General features: G+C 49.0%; 4 protein-coding genes across 4 annotated transcripts; 3 read left to right on the plus strand and 1 right to left on the minus strand.

Moving 5' to 3' along the window:
* The first annotated feature begins 513 nt into the window (after positions 1 to 513).
* On the plus strand, positions 514 to 2,485 carry LOC133907957 (uncharacterized). Its single transcript, XM_062350096.1, has 2 exons — positions 514 to 1,697; positions 2,073 to 2,485. Exons 1-2 carry the CDS (start codon positions 602 to 604, stop codon positions 2,087 to 2,089), a joined length of 1,113 nt encoding a protein of 370 aa, XP_062206080.1. The 5' UTR covers positions 514 to 601; the 3' UTR covers positions 2,090 to 2,485.
* Positions 2,486 to 4,055: 1,570 nt separating this feature from the next.
* On the plus strand, positions 4,056 to 6,296 carry LOC133907958 (uncharacterized). Its single transcript, XM_062350097.1, has 2 exons — positions 4,056 to 5,421; positions 5,763 to 6,296. The coding sequence occupies exons 1-2, from the start codon at positions 4,293 to 4,295 to the stop codon at positions 5,777 to 5,779; spliced, it is 1,146 nt and encodes a 381-aa protein (XP_062206081.1). The 5' UTR covers positions 4,056 to 4,292; the 3' UTR covers positions 5,780 to 6,296.
* A 2,101-nt stretch (positions 6,297 to 8,397) lies between these two features.
* Positions 8,398 to 9,102, plus strand: LOC133907430 (uncharacterized). Its single transcript, XM_062349474.1, has one exon. It carries the CDS (start codon positions 8,577 to 8,579, stop codon positions 9,018 to 9,020), a length of 444 nt encoding a protein of 147 aa, XP_062205458.1. The 5' UTR covers positions 8,398 to 8,576; the 3' UTR covers positions 9,021 to 9,102.
* A 1,567-nt stretch (positions 9,103 to 10,669) lies between these two features.
* Positions 10,670 to 14,890, minus strand: LOC133907429 (uncharacterized). Its single transcript, XM_062349473.1, has 6 exons — positions 14,712 to 14,890; positions 14,560 to 14,615; positions 14,350 to 14,473; positions 13,335 to 13,441; positions 11,273 to 11,339; positions 10,670 to 11,192 (listed from the first exon to the last, which is right to left on the minus strand). Exons 1-6 carry the CDS (start codon positions 14,791 to 14,793, stop codon positions 11,113 to 11,115), a joined length of 516 nt encoding a protein of 171 aa, XP_062205457.1. The 5' UTR covers positions 14,794 to 14,890; the 3' UTR covers positions 10,670 to 11,112.
* Positions 14,891 to 14,945: the final 55 nt, after the last annotated feature.

A 14,945-nucleotide genomic window follows, 5' to 3' on the forward strand; every position in this document is an offset into this window, starting at 1 on the left:
TGGCACCAAAAAAACCTGTACAGTTTAGTTTACCCTGCCAAGAATTGATCCAAGAAACAATCTGAAGGTGTGGAGGCTCAGCGATGTGGTTGCACGTTGTGATCTTGGGAGGACGACGACGAAGTTTGAGTGGGGAAGGAGGAGGAAGATGGGATTGTAGTCGTACACGGCACACGTTAATATCTAATGGGCCGAATTGGGTCGTGAGCATAGATACAATTTTTGTATTTTTTAAGGTTGTTGAGTCGATCTAAAATTCAAAAAATAAAGGGATTCAATATCACCTAATTAATTTTAAAAAAAATAAATAATGACCTAAAACTACCATTCGGATAACTACTCGCATCCTTATCGCGAGAATGCCCACGAACAGAATTTGGGTCGCGCTGGCCCTAACCATCCAATTGACCAATTCCACTCGCCAGTAACTCAGGCGGTCCCCGTTAACGGACCCACCTGTCAGAAATCCTCCTAAAATGGTTGTACCCGATCAAGTAGCAGCAGTTCCAGCAATCACGCATTCGGCATTCGTCGTCGTCCTCTCGCCTGCGAGCGGCTCTGCTCCCAACCGACGCGGCGACACCGAGTGGCGAGAGCAAGCATGACCACGCCTCCGCCGCCGCAACTCCTCCACCCCTCGCCGCAGGATCAGGTCGACGACCTTACCCAGGAGATCCTCCTCCGCATCCCGCCGTACAAGCCCAAGCGCCTCGTCCGCTGCTCCGCCGTCTGCAAACCCTGGCGCCTCCTCCTCACCGACCCCGCCTTCCTCCGCCGCTACCGCGCGTTCCACGGGGTGCCTCCCATGCTGGGCTTCCTCTTCAACGTGAAACTCCCCCGCAATCGCTTCGTCGCTCGTTTCGTCCGCACCACCTCCTTCCGCCCTCGCACCCTCGACCACAGCGACTGGTACGCGCGCGACTCACGCCACGGCCGCGTCCTCTTCCACAACCCCAGCTACGTGGAGGGTGACCCTGACCTCGTCGTATGGAACCCCATCACGGATGAGAAGTGGCAGCTGGCCTTTCCGTCGCTGGACTTCGAGGACTGGGACGCGGCGGTGCTCTGCGCCGCGTTTGGCGGCTGCGACCACCTCGACTGCCACGGCGGACCCTTCCTCGTGGCATTCGTGGGCACCGACAACGAAGGGATCACGTCCGCCTGCGTCTACTCCTCTGAGACCGCTACCTGGAGCGACGCGACCGTCGCTGAGCACCCCAATGACTTCGCCATCATGAACATGAAGCCCAGCGAGCTTGTGGGGAACACGATCTACTTCATCGCTGTAGATAGCAAGACAATTGTGGAGTACGACTTGGGCCGTCGGCAACTTGCGTTCATCGACCCGCCGTTCGCGTACCAGGGTTGCGGTGTCCTCATGCCGGCCATGGGCGGTGGGCTGGGGTTCACCGGCGTACGGGGTTCCTGCCTCTACCTGTGGTCGAGGGAGGCCGGTCCAGATGGAACTGCGGCATGGACGCAACGCAGAGTCATCGAGCTCAACACACTGCCCACTCGTGCCCCCTTGTACGGACCTACTGCGGCTGCGGTTGGCTTCGCTGCGGGCCTCGGCGTCATCTTCGTCACGACAGACGCTGGCGTCTTCGCGATCAACCTCAAGTCTTGCATAGCCAAGAAGGTGTCCAACAGGGGAAGCATCGACACTATCATTCCTTACACGACCTTCTATACTCCAGGTAATCTATAGTAGCTTGTAAAGCTCCTGTGTTCTTGCTTAGTTGTGATTTTCGAGTATTTAGTCAGGCTGCAAGCAAGATTTCTGTTTGTCATATAAAAGTGTGGATATATCTGCGCGGTTCAGAAAATTGGGGAATGAGAATATCACTGTCTAATATGCACTAAGTCAATCCCTAAATAACTTTTGGTGGGTTCAACTATAGAATGTTAACTCTTGAATTGTTGATCCATTTCCCCCCTCTTATCTCTGTTATGGCCGATCCGAAGAACACGTCCAAAACGAACCCATTCACTTGAATGTTTGAAATATCATGCCTTATAAGTTGGAATCTTGAGCTATAGCATGGATAAATTTGTCAATTGTATCTTTTCAGATCATGCTACGGGATGATCACCGCCGCCAAACGCCGGATCCATCCATTAACATGATGAACCTTCTGCTGTTGGCTTTGGCAGACCTGATGCTTCGAGTGCTTTATTTTCAGGTTGGCACTTTAAGCAAGAAAAAAAAGTTAGTGATCATGGTCAAAACTGTTGTTTCCGATTCTTTTTAGTACGAAAAGGGTGAGGCATCATCGTCGATTAGTTGTCTCTATTCTTGTTGAATTCTTAGCGATTGTGGCCTGAGATCTGTGTGTCCGGTTTACATTTCTGCTCCTTTTTGAGTAAATTTTCATGTCATGCTTGGCAAGGCAACTGAAATCGATAGACGAATCTGTTCCTTTTTTTCCTGGAAAATGGACCTCCGTGGTTCAGCGTTCCTGAAAAATGCACAACTCTTGCTGAATCCTGGCCTGTATTTTTAGACTAATTTTCTGATGCTGAATCTTGCATTTTTGGTCACCTCTGCTGGAATATACACTTCATACACGCAAATATGCTGCTGGTTTGGCCTTTGGTTTTGAATTCAGAAATTCAGCAAAAGGATTGATACCTTCTGGAGCATGCACTCTGCTGGAACATACATGTTGCTGAAATAAGCCAGTTTGATTCACACAAAGAAGTCATCATGGACAGGACATTGCCACTAAGAACAAACTCCCATATACGATGCTGAAACAAACAATTATGCTCACATATCTGAAGCTGATACAACACACTTAGTCACTTATAGTTGCAATTATTCATATATTTGGCCAAGAAGCAGATTGATATTCATTCATTCACATGATTGCTCTTGTTTTGAGCCTTTTTACTTGGCAGAAAAATTACGTGAAGGAAAAAGACTATTGTTTTACGGAACCTGATCCTGAAACTCTCAGGCTATTGAACAAGATCATTGCACACATTAGGCCCACGATCGGCCTCCTTTCTTCTTACTGGCCCCACCGGTTGCACGATGCATCCTTCCTCCGCCGCTGTCTCCACGCCGTTTCCAACTCCCTTCTCCCTCCGCGCCATCTTCGCGCTCCTCTTCTTTTTTCGTGTTAACCTTCTTCTCTCCTCCTCCTTCTCCAGCATGATGCCACCACCCTATCCTCCTCCCCCGTCTCCAACGGCTTCCGTCACCATATCCGCGCCCATCACCCTCTCCCTCGCGCGGCGACACCTACACCCCGACACCGCCTGACTAGCAATTCACCTCCTGCTGGTAGCGTCCCTGACCCCACGTTCATCACCACCGTCGACCTCCCTCTAGAGCCGAAGCTCTCTCAAACCTTAACCCAACCCGTAGCACTAAACCCTAACCTTAACGGCTCGCACCGGCTGTCGCTGCGGCATGCTCCGGAGGTGACCTCGCGAAAATGACAGGAGAAAGAAGAGAGATCAGCCGTCGAATAGGCAGCAGTGAGCTACCTATCTCTTTCTATTACAGCGCGGTAGTACCGCTCACAGTGAGGCTATCCACGTCGGCTAGAAAGCGTGCGCCCTCGGATCATTATCGTGTGGTCAAATCCCATCGCCTGTCCATATCGTCTCGCACGGAAATCGAGAGTGCACCTCCTTCTCCTTATCATCTCGGGGAAGCAACTGAGAAATCGGCCGACAGCCAATCCCAGCTGCCGCCGTGCCGCCGTGGCATGCGCTCCCCGCTGCCTCCGCCGCACCGTGTGGTCTCCTATCACAGCGACGGGTGATCTCCACACGGCTCCGGCACCGCACGTCCTCCCCTCCCCACGCCGGTCCTCACCTCCTTCGGCATAAACACATCCCAATGGTGCCAAGATCCGCCCGCCAGCTCCGATCTTCCCTCGGGCGACTCCAGCGCCGCCGGCCCTCGTTCCCTTGCTCGGCGACGGGTAGCACCAAGCAACCCTTTCTTCCCAGACCGACGCGCTTCCCCTCCAAAAACGGCACCACCTTCTCTTGCAGGTCTGCACTGCCCGCCTCCTCTGTCCTCTGTCATATTCGTGGACAAGAAGATCGGCACGAGCACATCCCGAGGGCGCCTGGTGGCCGGTGGGTCGGGGGCGAAACGGTTTTATGGGACGAAGTGCTCAGGCCCAAGCCTGGCATGATTGTCTGACTGGTGGACCGAATGGACCGAGGCCCACTTGCCCAGTCGTTTACTTTCTCCTGGAACCCGTCCACGTAGGCGGCGGCGGAGGCGGCAGCACTCATTTCTCGCCTGCGAGCGGCTCTTCCCCCAACCGATGCGGCGACACCGAGCGGCGAGAGCAACCATGACCACGCCTCCACCGCCGCAACTCCCCCACCCCTCGCCGCAGGATCAGGTCGACGACCTTACCCAGGAGATCCTCCTCCGCATCCCGCCGTACAAGCCCAAGCTCCTCGTCCGCTGCTCGGCCGTCTGCAAACCCTGGCGCCTCCTCCTCACCGACCCCGCCTTCCTACGCCGCTACCGCGCGTTCCACCGGGTGCCTCCCATGCTGGGCTTCCTCTTCAACCTGGACCTCTCCAGGGATTGCTTCGGCGCGCGGTTCGTCCGCACCACTCCCTTCCGCCCTCGCACCCTCGACCACGGCTACTGGTACGCGCGCGACTCCCGCCACGGCCGCGTTCTCTTCCGCAACCTCAACTGCGACCCTGACCTCGTCGTCTGGAACCCCATCACGGATGAGCGGTGGGGTCTTCCCCTGCCGGTGGCCTCGTACACGTACTGGGACGCGACAGTGCTCTGCGCCGCGGCCGCGCGCGAAGGCAGCGGCGAGTGCGACCACCTCGACTGCCACGGCGGGCCCTTCCTCGTGGCATTCGTGGGCACCAATGACGAAGACGGGATCACGTGCGCCTGCGTCTACTCCTCGGAGACCGCCGCCTGGAGCGACGCGACCGTCGCTGAGCACCCCGAAGACCTCGCCGAAATGGACATGAAGCCCGCCGCGCTTGTGGGGAACACGATCTACTGCCTCGCTGCACAGAACAAGACAATCGTGGAGTACGACTTGGGAAGCCGTCAACTCGCGTTCATCGACCCGCCGTTCGCGTATGAGGATCGTGGTGTCCTAATGCCCGCGGCGGGCGGTGGACTGGGGTTCGCCGGCGTGAAGGGTTCCTGCCTCTACCTGTTGTCGAGAGAGGTCATTCCTGACAGAAGTGCGGCATGGACGCAACGCAGAGTCATCGAGCTCAACACACTGCCCACTGGTGACCCCTTCTACCCACATACTGTGGTTGGCTTCGCGGCGGGCCTCGGCGTCATCTTCGTCACGACAGACGCTGGCGTCTTCGCGATCAACCTCAACTCTTGCATAGCCAAGAAGGTGTCCAACAGGGGAAGCATCGACACTGTCATTCCTTATATTAGCTTCTATACTCCAGGTAATCTCAAGTTACCCTGTACAGCTCCTATATACGTGCTTTTGTTACTTTCGAGTATTTAGCTAGGCTGCAAGCAATATTTCGGTTTGTCATATAAAAGTGTCGATGCAGATATCTGTGCTCAAGGAAATTGATTTTATTAAATTGGAGGATCGCAATCTAACTAGAGAATGTTAAATCTTGAAATTGGCTTGATACAACTAGGAACTTGTTGATCCTTTTTTTCTCTTATCTCCTCTATGGCCAATCTGAAGCGCACATCGCAAACAAACACAGTCACATGAGTACTTGAAAATTGAAATATCTTGAGGTTTATAAGTTTACCAATTGTATATTTTCAGATCATGCTACGGGCTGATCACCAGTTCACCACCGTCATGAGAAGGCCAGGAACCATCCATTAATATGATGAACCTTCTGCTGTCGGCTTATGGCAGACCTGATGCTTTAAGTGCTTCGTTTTCACTTGGGCAGTTTGAGCAAGAAAAGAGTTAGTGATCATGGTCAATTTAGTAAGTATTGTTTCCAATTGGGCAATTCAAGTAAGAAAAGAGTCAGTAATCATGGTCCATTAGTTGTCTGTATTCCTGCTTAATTCTTAGGGATCGTGGCATGAGATCTATGTGTTAGGTTTACATTTCTGCTCTGTTTTTAGTAGATCGTTCGTTTCATCATTGGCAGGGCAATCTGGAACTGATAGATGAATATGTCCTTTTTCCTGAAAAATGAACCTCTGTGGTTAAGCTTCAGTACACAACTTCTTGAATGATGTTATGTGAATATTGTCATTGTAGCGAATGATGTTTTGTGAGCACGAAACTTGTATCGGCATTTGTCAAGTTGTCAAGCACCTATGCAACTTCCTAAACTTATGCATCCGGAGATGTAATATTTTCGCATCCCCTGCTCATCTTATGCAGCATACACCACTTATATGTCGCTGAACCCTGCATTTTTAGACTCGTTTCTGATGCTGAATCTTGCATTTTTGGTCACATGTATGCTGCTAGAACATATACTGCATCGATGCTGCCAAAATCCTGCACTTTTGGTAAAAATATGCTGCTGCCTGCTGGTATGGCCTTTGGTTTTGAATTCAGAAATTGAGCAAAAGGATTCATACATTCAGGGTCATGCACTCTGCTGGAACATACATGCTGCTGAATAGGCCAGTCTGATTCACATATAAAGGTCGACTTGGACAAGAAATTGCCGCTGGAAGCAAACTTTACATACACGATGCTCAAACAAGCAATTATGATCACATACATGAAGCTGATACAACAGACCTAATTTCTTATAATTGCTTGCATACTACTGGCAACTGCACTCTACTGAACTCTCAGGCTCAACTATAAACCAGAACAGGGTTGCCCGTGTACTAGCCTAATGTGTGTGTCTGAAGATGTCGTCTGCTGTTTGGCTCCGACATTCTCTTTGTGCAATCACGCACCTTATTAGCGCTGAATGTACCTGTTTGTGGGCTAATAAATCTCACCTCGGAAAAGAAAAAAAAAAGTACAACACAGGCGTCGGGTGCGGTGTCCAAAGTCAAAACAATCCTGTGCACTTCGCTGTGATGCGGCGTCGAATGCGGGTGGCCCCGGCGTGGACGCCTGGGCGGCGGCTGCCCCGACGGGGCGGGGCGAGCTGGGCTTATATTCTGCTTCTCCTTGCAAGTTTCAACGGCTTCATGGGGACTAGAGCTCAGGCCGCTGGCATGAGTGAACTGGCGGGCCGTCAAGGCCGCAAAGTCATCATAATGGACCGAGGGTCAGAGGCCCAGTGGCCCAGTTTTTTCTTTCTCCCGTCGTGTTCAGTGTTCACGGAGTTAGCGGCGGCGCGGCGGCTGGGTTGTACGGCGGCGCTCCGGGCGGGGACGTGGGAGGCAGTCACCAACCGCCGGAGCCATAGAAGATAAGGAGCAGTTCACAGCACGCCATCCACTATTCCGAGTCAATGACTGGAGGTTGTGTCACTGTACTTGAGGTGGCGTTTGGATAGCTCGTGGTTTTGGATTAAGGAAATCAGATGAGATATGATGGGTAGGTTTGAGTTAGAGTTATGAAGTTTTAATCTCATTCTTTTGTTGGGTGTCATTGTTTTGGATCAAGTTAGTGAAAGAAGAAGAGTAATTTCAACAAAAAGAAGCGGCAGTGACAGTGTCTTCACATTTCTCGATCATAACTCATCCTCTCCGCTGGGTTTAGATCGGTGAAAAATAAGTCTCTCTTTTTCAATCTCAAACCTATATTTTTTCTCATTCCCTCCAATCAAACATGGCAAAAGATATCCTTCACTCCCTATTTCCGTTTCCCACCTACCATTTCCCAGAATCCAAACGCCATCTCTTCTCTGGCCTGCTGGACAAGGAGGTGATAAGGGTTTCCGATTGAGCTGTAGGAGAAGAGGAGAGCCATGGTTGGCAGCACCCTGGTTCATCCGTCCATTGCAATGGCGTTGGAGTTGCTTGTTCTGAGAAACACTGAGCCTGGGATGACAAACTCCTCGCGTTTGCTCCATTGCCTGAAACTCGATGTTCTTGGGAGGTGCCTGATTTTGTGCCTGTCACTGGTTTCCCTTAATCCCGTTACGCTCTGGCATTAATTAGTCTTGTGAGGAACATCAATCCGATCAGTAAGATTTCAGGTTGGGTGACCTGAGAACGGTGCTAGTGTAATCCAGAGAATCAAATGGTTGATGTATAGTGTGAATGGACGATGCTGTATTTCTTTTCAGTTCAGTGATGTACATGTTCAGTGCAGGGTCCCCTTTTTTTTGGTCAAGAGTTGGAGGGCCAAATCGTACTTTGTCAATAATTCAAGGGCCAAAAATGGACTTCTTAAAAAAAACTTTTATGCTTATCTCAAGTTTAGATGTCACAAATGTACCCGTCAGCCGCTGAAACCACATATCTCAGTTAACATCTGAACATTTAAGAAGAGAATTTATTCAGGTAACATTCCTCATTGTGTGTTTGTTACAAGATCTACTACAAACCTGAATCAATGTAGTAAAACTCTCTGCATTAACGTTTACAAGTTACAGAAATTTCCTATAAGTCTTTTCGGAAAAAAGAAATTTCCTATAAGCACCATCTGCCTCACCTAATCCTTCATAGCAAGAAAAGGTTGGCAAGACACAGAAAAGCAAGAATGAATGCGTCACGTACTCTTGTGTCACTTTCCCTACTCTACCTGTGCGCCGTGACTCTCTTGCTCTCGTCAGCGTCAGCCGAGCCGGCGCTGCTCAGCCCTGCCGCCGCCGGTGACAGATGGCCCGCGGACTCGCCCGCCGGGACACCGATGGCCGTGGAAGTGACATTGGGAGGTACAGAAGACGATGCCGCCGCCGCGGACGTCGTCGCTGACGGGATCGCGGTGCCGCCTCTGGGGAGGCAAAGGTTCAGGCCTCGCCACCCTTCCGCGCTCAGCCCGGAGGCGAGGCGGGGGCTGGAGCACGAGGCTCGCTGCGGCCCTCGCGTGCCGGTGCCGCGGGGATTCCCGTGGCCCGGGTGGAAGCCGCGCTGCTGTGGGCGTGGCGATGCCACCGTCGCGCCGGGCGTGCAGCAGCTGCTGCCTACGTACGACGAGCCGTAGCAGTCGGCAGCGTCAGCAACCACGCAGTATCGTTCTGCTATCGACATGCACCGTCTCACGTAGTCACGTGCCAAGAAAAGATCGTAGGAGTAATAAACGCTTCAAAAGTTCCCACAACAATATATATCACTCGGTAGAATTTTCGTGATACTGTTCTTATTTACACAAGCAAAACGCTGTATCTTCTTTCAATTTCAAAACTCATGTCAGATTTGTCAAGGGAATATATTGTGGTTACGTATCCAGTATAAGAAGGGAAGCAAGTATATGGGCATCAGAGAGATGAATTTCGAACAAGAATCATCTGTCTTAAGTTCACTCTGCTGGTACTGAATATCCGAGCATAGAAGTGCGATTCGGTTAGTTCTGCTGCTGGTAGTGTTGAACCCCATGCTTTAAAAAAAAACGGTAGAAGAACTGCCCGTTATATTGATTAGAAGAAGCCCATGGACGAAAAGTACAAATTAACAAGAAGAGCAAAAGACTCCCCAAAATGAACCCCAATGCTGACCTGATGCTAACTCGCACAAGGAGCAGATATGCATGCAATGAAACATCAGATCACACGGTGCAACCGACCAATCTTCTGAATCATTTCCCTGACTTCCTTCACTTGTTCAGCCCCCACAACTCCTTTTCTGCAGGTCTGATATCTCTGGTGTCCCCTCTCAGCTCTCAATGGGATTTGCCTTTCGCATCATCCATTCCATATCCGGAGAATCCTTCGTGCTGGACCTACCTGCACCTATAACTGTAAGGAGGAGTCTGATGCGTTCATGATCATCCATGTTGACATTTTATTTTCGTTGTCTGAATGCATTTTTCTTCTTCTGTGCTACGTTATACTCTTGTCGACCAGGTACCAGTAGACCTGTCCAATTCCCGTTGGCCAGTAGCGGACGCAGCGAAGTCATGGAGGGGGGAGTGATCTTCTTTTTCCTCTTCCTCCTCCACCTCATCTCCCTCTTATTCTCTTGCAAAAAATGAAGGGGAGGCGGGGGCTATAGAGCAGTGGCAGCCGGTACGAGAGCTTGAGCCCCCGAAGATCCGCCGCTGCCGTTGGCAATTCAGGGTGCAAGTTGCGGATAAGAGATAGTATCATATCGCCATATCGGTTCCAACTTGCACGATCTGAGGTAGCCCCGTACCTCGCGACAAAGTGGATGATCGTCGAGTGAACGCTATCATACATGCTCTACATTCGGCAGAAGAGCAGGTTGAATAAAAAACTTGTCAGTAGTTGCGACACCAATCGAAGTTGTCATACATTGTTCATCGTTTTCTTCAAGACTGATGCGACGAGAAAGAGACAACATCGAATGATCCAATACTAGATGGAGCAGAGTCAGTACCATTGCTATCGGCCATTGTGTGATTTGGAACAACCAGCTTTGATCTTGTCATGCGAGTTCAAGCCATGGATGGATGCGATAGACAGACAGCGCCTTGCCTGTACATTTTGCTGCATTGTTTCCAGGGAGCAGATGATCCTCCCCTCGAGGTCGCCGCGCCCCGCGGCCGTGTCGTGTAGCCATTTCCACCCCTCCTGGCGTCGACCTTTTCTTCCGCAACGAATGCTTCTGCCTCTCTGTCCGATTTGGAGGGTATATGCCAATATTTGGATCACAGAGAATAATCACGTTCCGATATGGTGGTATGTGCAAACTTGGATCACAGAGAATAGTCGCGATCCGACTTAGGGGGGTTTATACAAATATTTCGGTCATGGGGAGTAATATCGATCCGATTTAGGGGGTTTATGAAAATACTTGTATCGCAGAGAATATTCGCAATCCAAATGAGGGGCCAGATTGCAAATATTGTTGACCGTTGTCCACCCTAACTGGGTCATCCGGAGTCGTCGGATCTACGATGTGTGGCCCAGGTTGAGCTATGGCCCAAGTGACGACACAGTCCGCGACCTCTTTTGCCTCTCCCCTCATGTCGCCTAGTGTCGATGGTGACTTTTCACCTCCTTCCTCTCCACGCTCGCGACGCCTCTAATCTCCTTACATGTCTAGAGCACTCGACTAGCACTTACCTTGGAATTTGAATCCTTTTTAATGGTAAAGCACGTCTACAATGGCATCATTCATGAAGCTTTCTTGGGAGGAGACATATTTTGCAGAAGCCTGGTAGTTGTAGCTATAATCACCATTTGCAACAGGACACCTGACATAATGGAGGGTAGACCGCACAAGTTAGCAATAAATATTTTGACTATTATTTAAAGAGATTCATCTAGAACTTACCAAGAGCAACATGAACCGCATCAAACAGTTCATAGCTTGTTATGGCTGCAGTGTTTTGCTTTGTAACCTAGGCAACAACCAAATGAGAATAGCTGATGATATTCATACTCCCAAAAGAGTGTTGCAATTGTGACTTGATAAAGCAAAAGACCAATTCATGCACAAAAGCATGTAAAATGAATTGCAAAGTGCACAGGTGATGCATCACCAAATCCCAGTAGCATCAGGAGGTAAGGAAGTGAAAGGAAACAGAAATGTGGCCTTGAATCGACTAACATATAAGATTAACTCAAATTAACTGACACTGGAATACTGGCATGATAACCAGTTACCGGATCGAACTTGCAGGCCTGAATTATTGCTGGTGGAATTATTGAGATTAAGATACGTGTATAACTCTAATTCTATCAACTAGCTCAGCCATGTAGGCATGACACTGACAGAGGCATCCATCTTTCAGATGTATCATGACAATATCATCCACCTTTTTTTTAAGAAAAAACAAATAGAGGGACCTACCTATAGATATTTTCTTCTGCAAGACAGATCTATATTTCTGCTCACCGAATTATCAAACTTCTCAAATCTAATTTGTTATGTACTTTATAACGATGCTCTATCATTGATCTGTTTCAAAAATCGGCTGCCTCACCCTCCTAGAGCCTAATTGCTGCCTAGACCGCTTTAGGTGGCTGCCTAATTGCTTCCTAGGCACTACCCCTCCGCCCGATTAGCACCTACACTTTTTTAAAACATTGATCATTCCTCAATGCGGAGGATATGGCTTCTCCATAGCTGGCTTGATCATACTTGTCCTCAATTTGTCCATACTCCATATTCTATCAGGTCATCAGGTGACAAAGTTTAAGTGATATGGACACACTAGACTAGTACATTCACCGCCATAAATTTTGATGAGGTTTTCTTGTGCTAATTCGATACCTGAAGCAAAAATGTTTTTTGGCACTAGACATGCCACCAAAGATGAAGCCATCACTTCACAATTAGTTTGTTCAGCAGTTCTGCAAAGCCCGGTTCAAACTTAAATGTAAGGACATTACACTTTGCTAGGAAGTTGAAGTTTGACTTCTTTGAGTCACAAGAATACAATTTATACTTGTATATATTTATGATGACATGACAACATGTTCCCAAAACCAGAAGGAACAATATATTTAGCTCCAGCAATATATAAGGAAATATGGGCGATTTAATGTGACAGGGTGCTTTCATATGCAGGTTTTCTCTTGCATCTAACTTAAAACAAGGATGCTAGATAGCCCCACAGCACCCCACTCTTTCAAGAGGATTCACGGCATGCCAAGTTCACGTAAGCACATGCAACGTATTCCCCAGGCAAGACATTAACTAGCGACCTATTTGGTTGGACGTAATTGGTGCAAGGGAATGAGAAGATAGGGATGATTGTTTTAAAGTATTTGGTTAGTAAACATGTGATGATAGGGATAGGAAATGAGGTCCAACTAACCATTTTAAGCCCATGGGGAGGGGTCGTAATTGGTAGAGAGCTGCTTTTTAAAGAAGGATCTTAGTCCATCGTGACTTATGTAGCAAATTTGTGAACCACATATCAATTCTACACTTTCGCCAAACAAAGTATTGGGATAAAAAATCACATTCTCATGGTGAATACTACCATAAACTCCCCTTCCCCTTTCCAACAATTGCTAAAAACCCTGTAAGGGTTTTATCCGCCTCTTAAGTTCCTGGAAAAGGGTACTCTTCGCAGCATTTAAATTACGTGTGAGGGTCAGTTGACAACTGGACTACCTAGCACCCAGCTTGAGTTTGTCTTTGAGATAGACCATGCTCTGTGCTGATAGGACAAAGGCCAGGACAATAACATATATAATTGCTGTTTAAACAAACCCTCTACAAACAACGCCATCTAAACAAAGTAGCAGCCTTAACGAGACAGGCTGTTTTTCCAAATGTCGAAGAAGGTTCAGTTCATGCTTATACTTGGATAGCATGATAAGGCATAAATAGCATGATATAAACCTTACAAAAACATTTAGATTCTAAATTTTATAGTCCAAACCTTTAAGAACAATTCTGACCGAATAATGCACGTCACTGAGAATGCAACAGCAATCGATGACAAGCTTGTGTACAGCCGAAGCAGCACTGCCATAGTCCGCCTCCGCCCTGTGGAGCACCAAACAACAACATCAGCCCAAATACAATGAACAATCTGACAAAGGGTAATTGATAGAATGACACTGGAAATGGAATTCAATGTACAAACATGAATGGAAGTGTGGAATAATTTCTTCAGATGTCCTGACCTTAAAAGCACTTACATATGTTAAAAGAAGGTGTGGTTGAGGCTGTTAGAGCCTTAGAGGAAAAAGATCAGAAGCTAGTTTTTGTGGACATTGATACCATTTGCTGCGGTATGGAAGGCTCAAAGTGATCTGTGCTTTAAAGCCTTCTGTCTGATCCTAATATGATTGTGCCTAAAGCATGCAAGCCAATGTACAACTCTGGACCAAGGTTTACAAATGCATTTTACCTTCGAAAACCGCTCGGCGGCGGTAATCGCGGTTACCGCGGTAACCATGCAGTAATTCAGTAGAAACCGGTCGAATTTTGTCAATTTTTTGAATTTTAAATTTAAGTTTGGTCGGTAACCGCGATAAATGAGCGGTTACCGACGATATTTGTAACCCTGCTCTGGACAGGGTTTTAGGTTGTGAATGCCAATAAGAAGAGAGCAGACCTGCCTGCTAGCTTTAGCAAATTGCAGCTGAATTACCTAAATACTCAATAAGGTGATTCAACAATCTTGTCCTATCTCCCTATCTTAAATGAAGCAGTGCATCGACAACAACCAATACCACTGATGTCTTCTGCAGTCTTAACTAACCTATCCTGTACCGCTTCCTATCTCGTGCTAGTTTCTACTTCCAATTTTTTTATCAGTGCCATGGGCACTTTGATTGAACTCGAAAGCGAGGTAGATCTGGTAAGTCCGTCTGGAATCAGAACAACTGAGTTTGTCTGGAATCAGAACAACTGAGATTAACCCAAGAAGTTGAACATCACGTCATCACCTAATTCGCCCACCACAATTGCCAGCAGTCCCGCAGCCACGGACAGCACGGCGAACTTGTTAGCCTCCGCCCCCTTGGACAACGAGAGCAGAAGCAGCGCGCCCCCGGCCACCTGGTGCAATGCCTGCAGGAGCAAACCACGAGCACACATCAGATCAAGAACCGCCAACGACACAAGACAGAGAAGATTGAGCCGAGCTTCGCCGTCACCTGCACGAGGATGAGGCGGGCGAGGCGGGATCTTCCGTTGGCGACCCTCTGGTACCCTGCAAAGGCTCGCAAGAATCGCAGAGGTTAGAGGAGAAAGGTGGGAGTGAGGAGTTGGAAGCGAGGATTCGGGGGTTTGGGCGGCGGGTGCTTACGGGAGTCGACGACCATGCGGTAGGAGAAGTCGGAGCCGTCCGTGCCTGACGGCCGGCCGGAGGCGCCTCGCCGCTGCTGCATCGTCGGGACTGATGACGACAGGGATGGGGTTGCTTCGCCGTAGAGAGAGAGAGAAAGAGAGAGAGAGAGATAGAGAGAGAACAGTTAGCAGAAGGCGCCTTCTAGTCTTCGTGTGAGCCTTCTAATAGGTGTATCTTCCAGGCAAAAGCGGA

The sequence above is a fragment of the Phragmites australis genome, chromosome 24 (assembly GCF_958298935.1).
Source record: "Phragmites australis chromosome 24, lpPhrAust1.1, whole genome shotgun sequence".
NCBI classification, from domain to species: Eukaryota; Viridiplantae; Streptophyta; class Magnoliopsida; order Poales; family Poaceae; genus Phragmites; species Phragmites australis.

What these genes read in the sequence shown, in the direction of transcription:
- LOC133907957 (XM_062350096.1), top strand. Translation starts at nt 602, where the DNA reads ATGACCACGCCTCCGCCGCCGCAACTCCTCCACCCCTCGCCGCAGGAT.
- LOC133907430 (XM_062349474.1), top strand. Translation starts at nt 8,577, where the DNA reads ATGAATGCGTCACGTACTCTTGTGTCACTTTCCCTACTCTACCTGTGC.
- LOC133907429 (XM_062349473.1), bottom strand. Translation starts at nt 14,793, where the DNA reads ATGCAGCAGCGGCGAGGCGCCTCCGGCCGGCCGTCAGGCACGGACGGC. An exon ending in CCGCATGGTCGTCGACTCCC is followed by an intron (nt 14,616 to 14,711) that starts GTAAGCACCCGC and finishes GAGCCTTTGCAG; the next exon opens with GGTACCAGAGGGTCGCCAAC. An exon ending in TGCGGTTCATGTTGCTCTTG is followed by an intron (nt 11,193 to 11,272) that starts GTAAGTTCTAGA and finishes CCATTATGTCAG; the next exon opens with GTGTCCTGTTGCAAATGGTG.
- LOC133907958 (XM_062350097.1), top strand. Translation starts at nt 4,293, where the DNA reads ATGCGGCGACACCGAGCGGCGAGAGCAACCATGACCACGCCTCCACCG.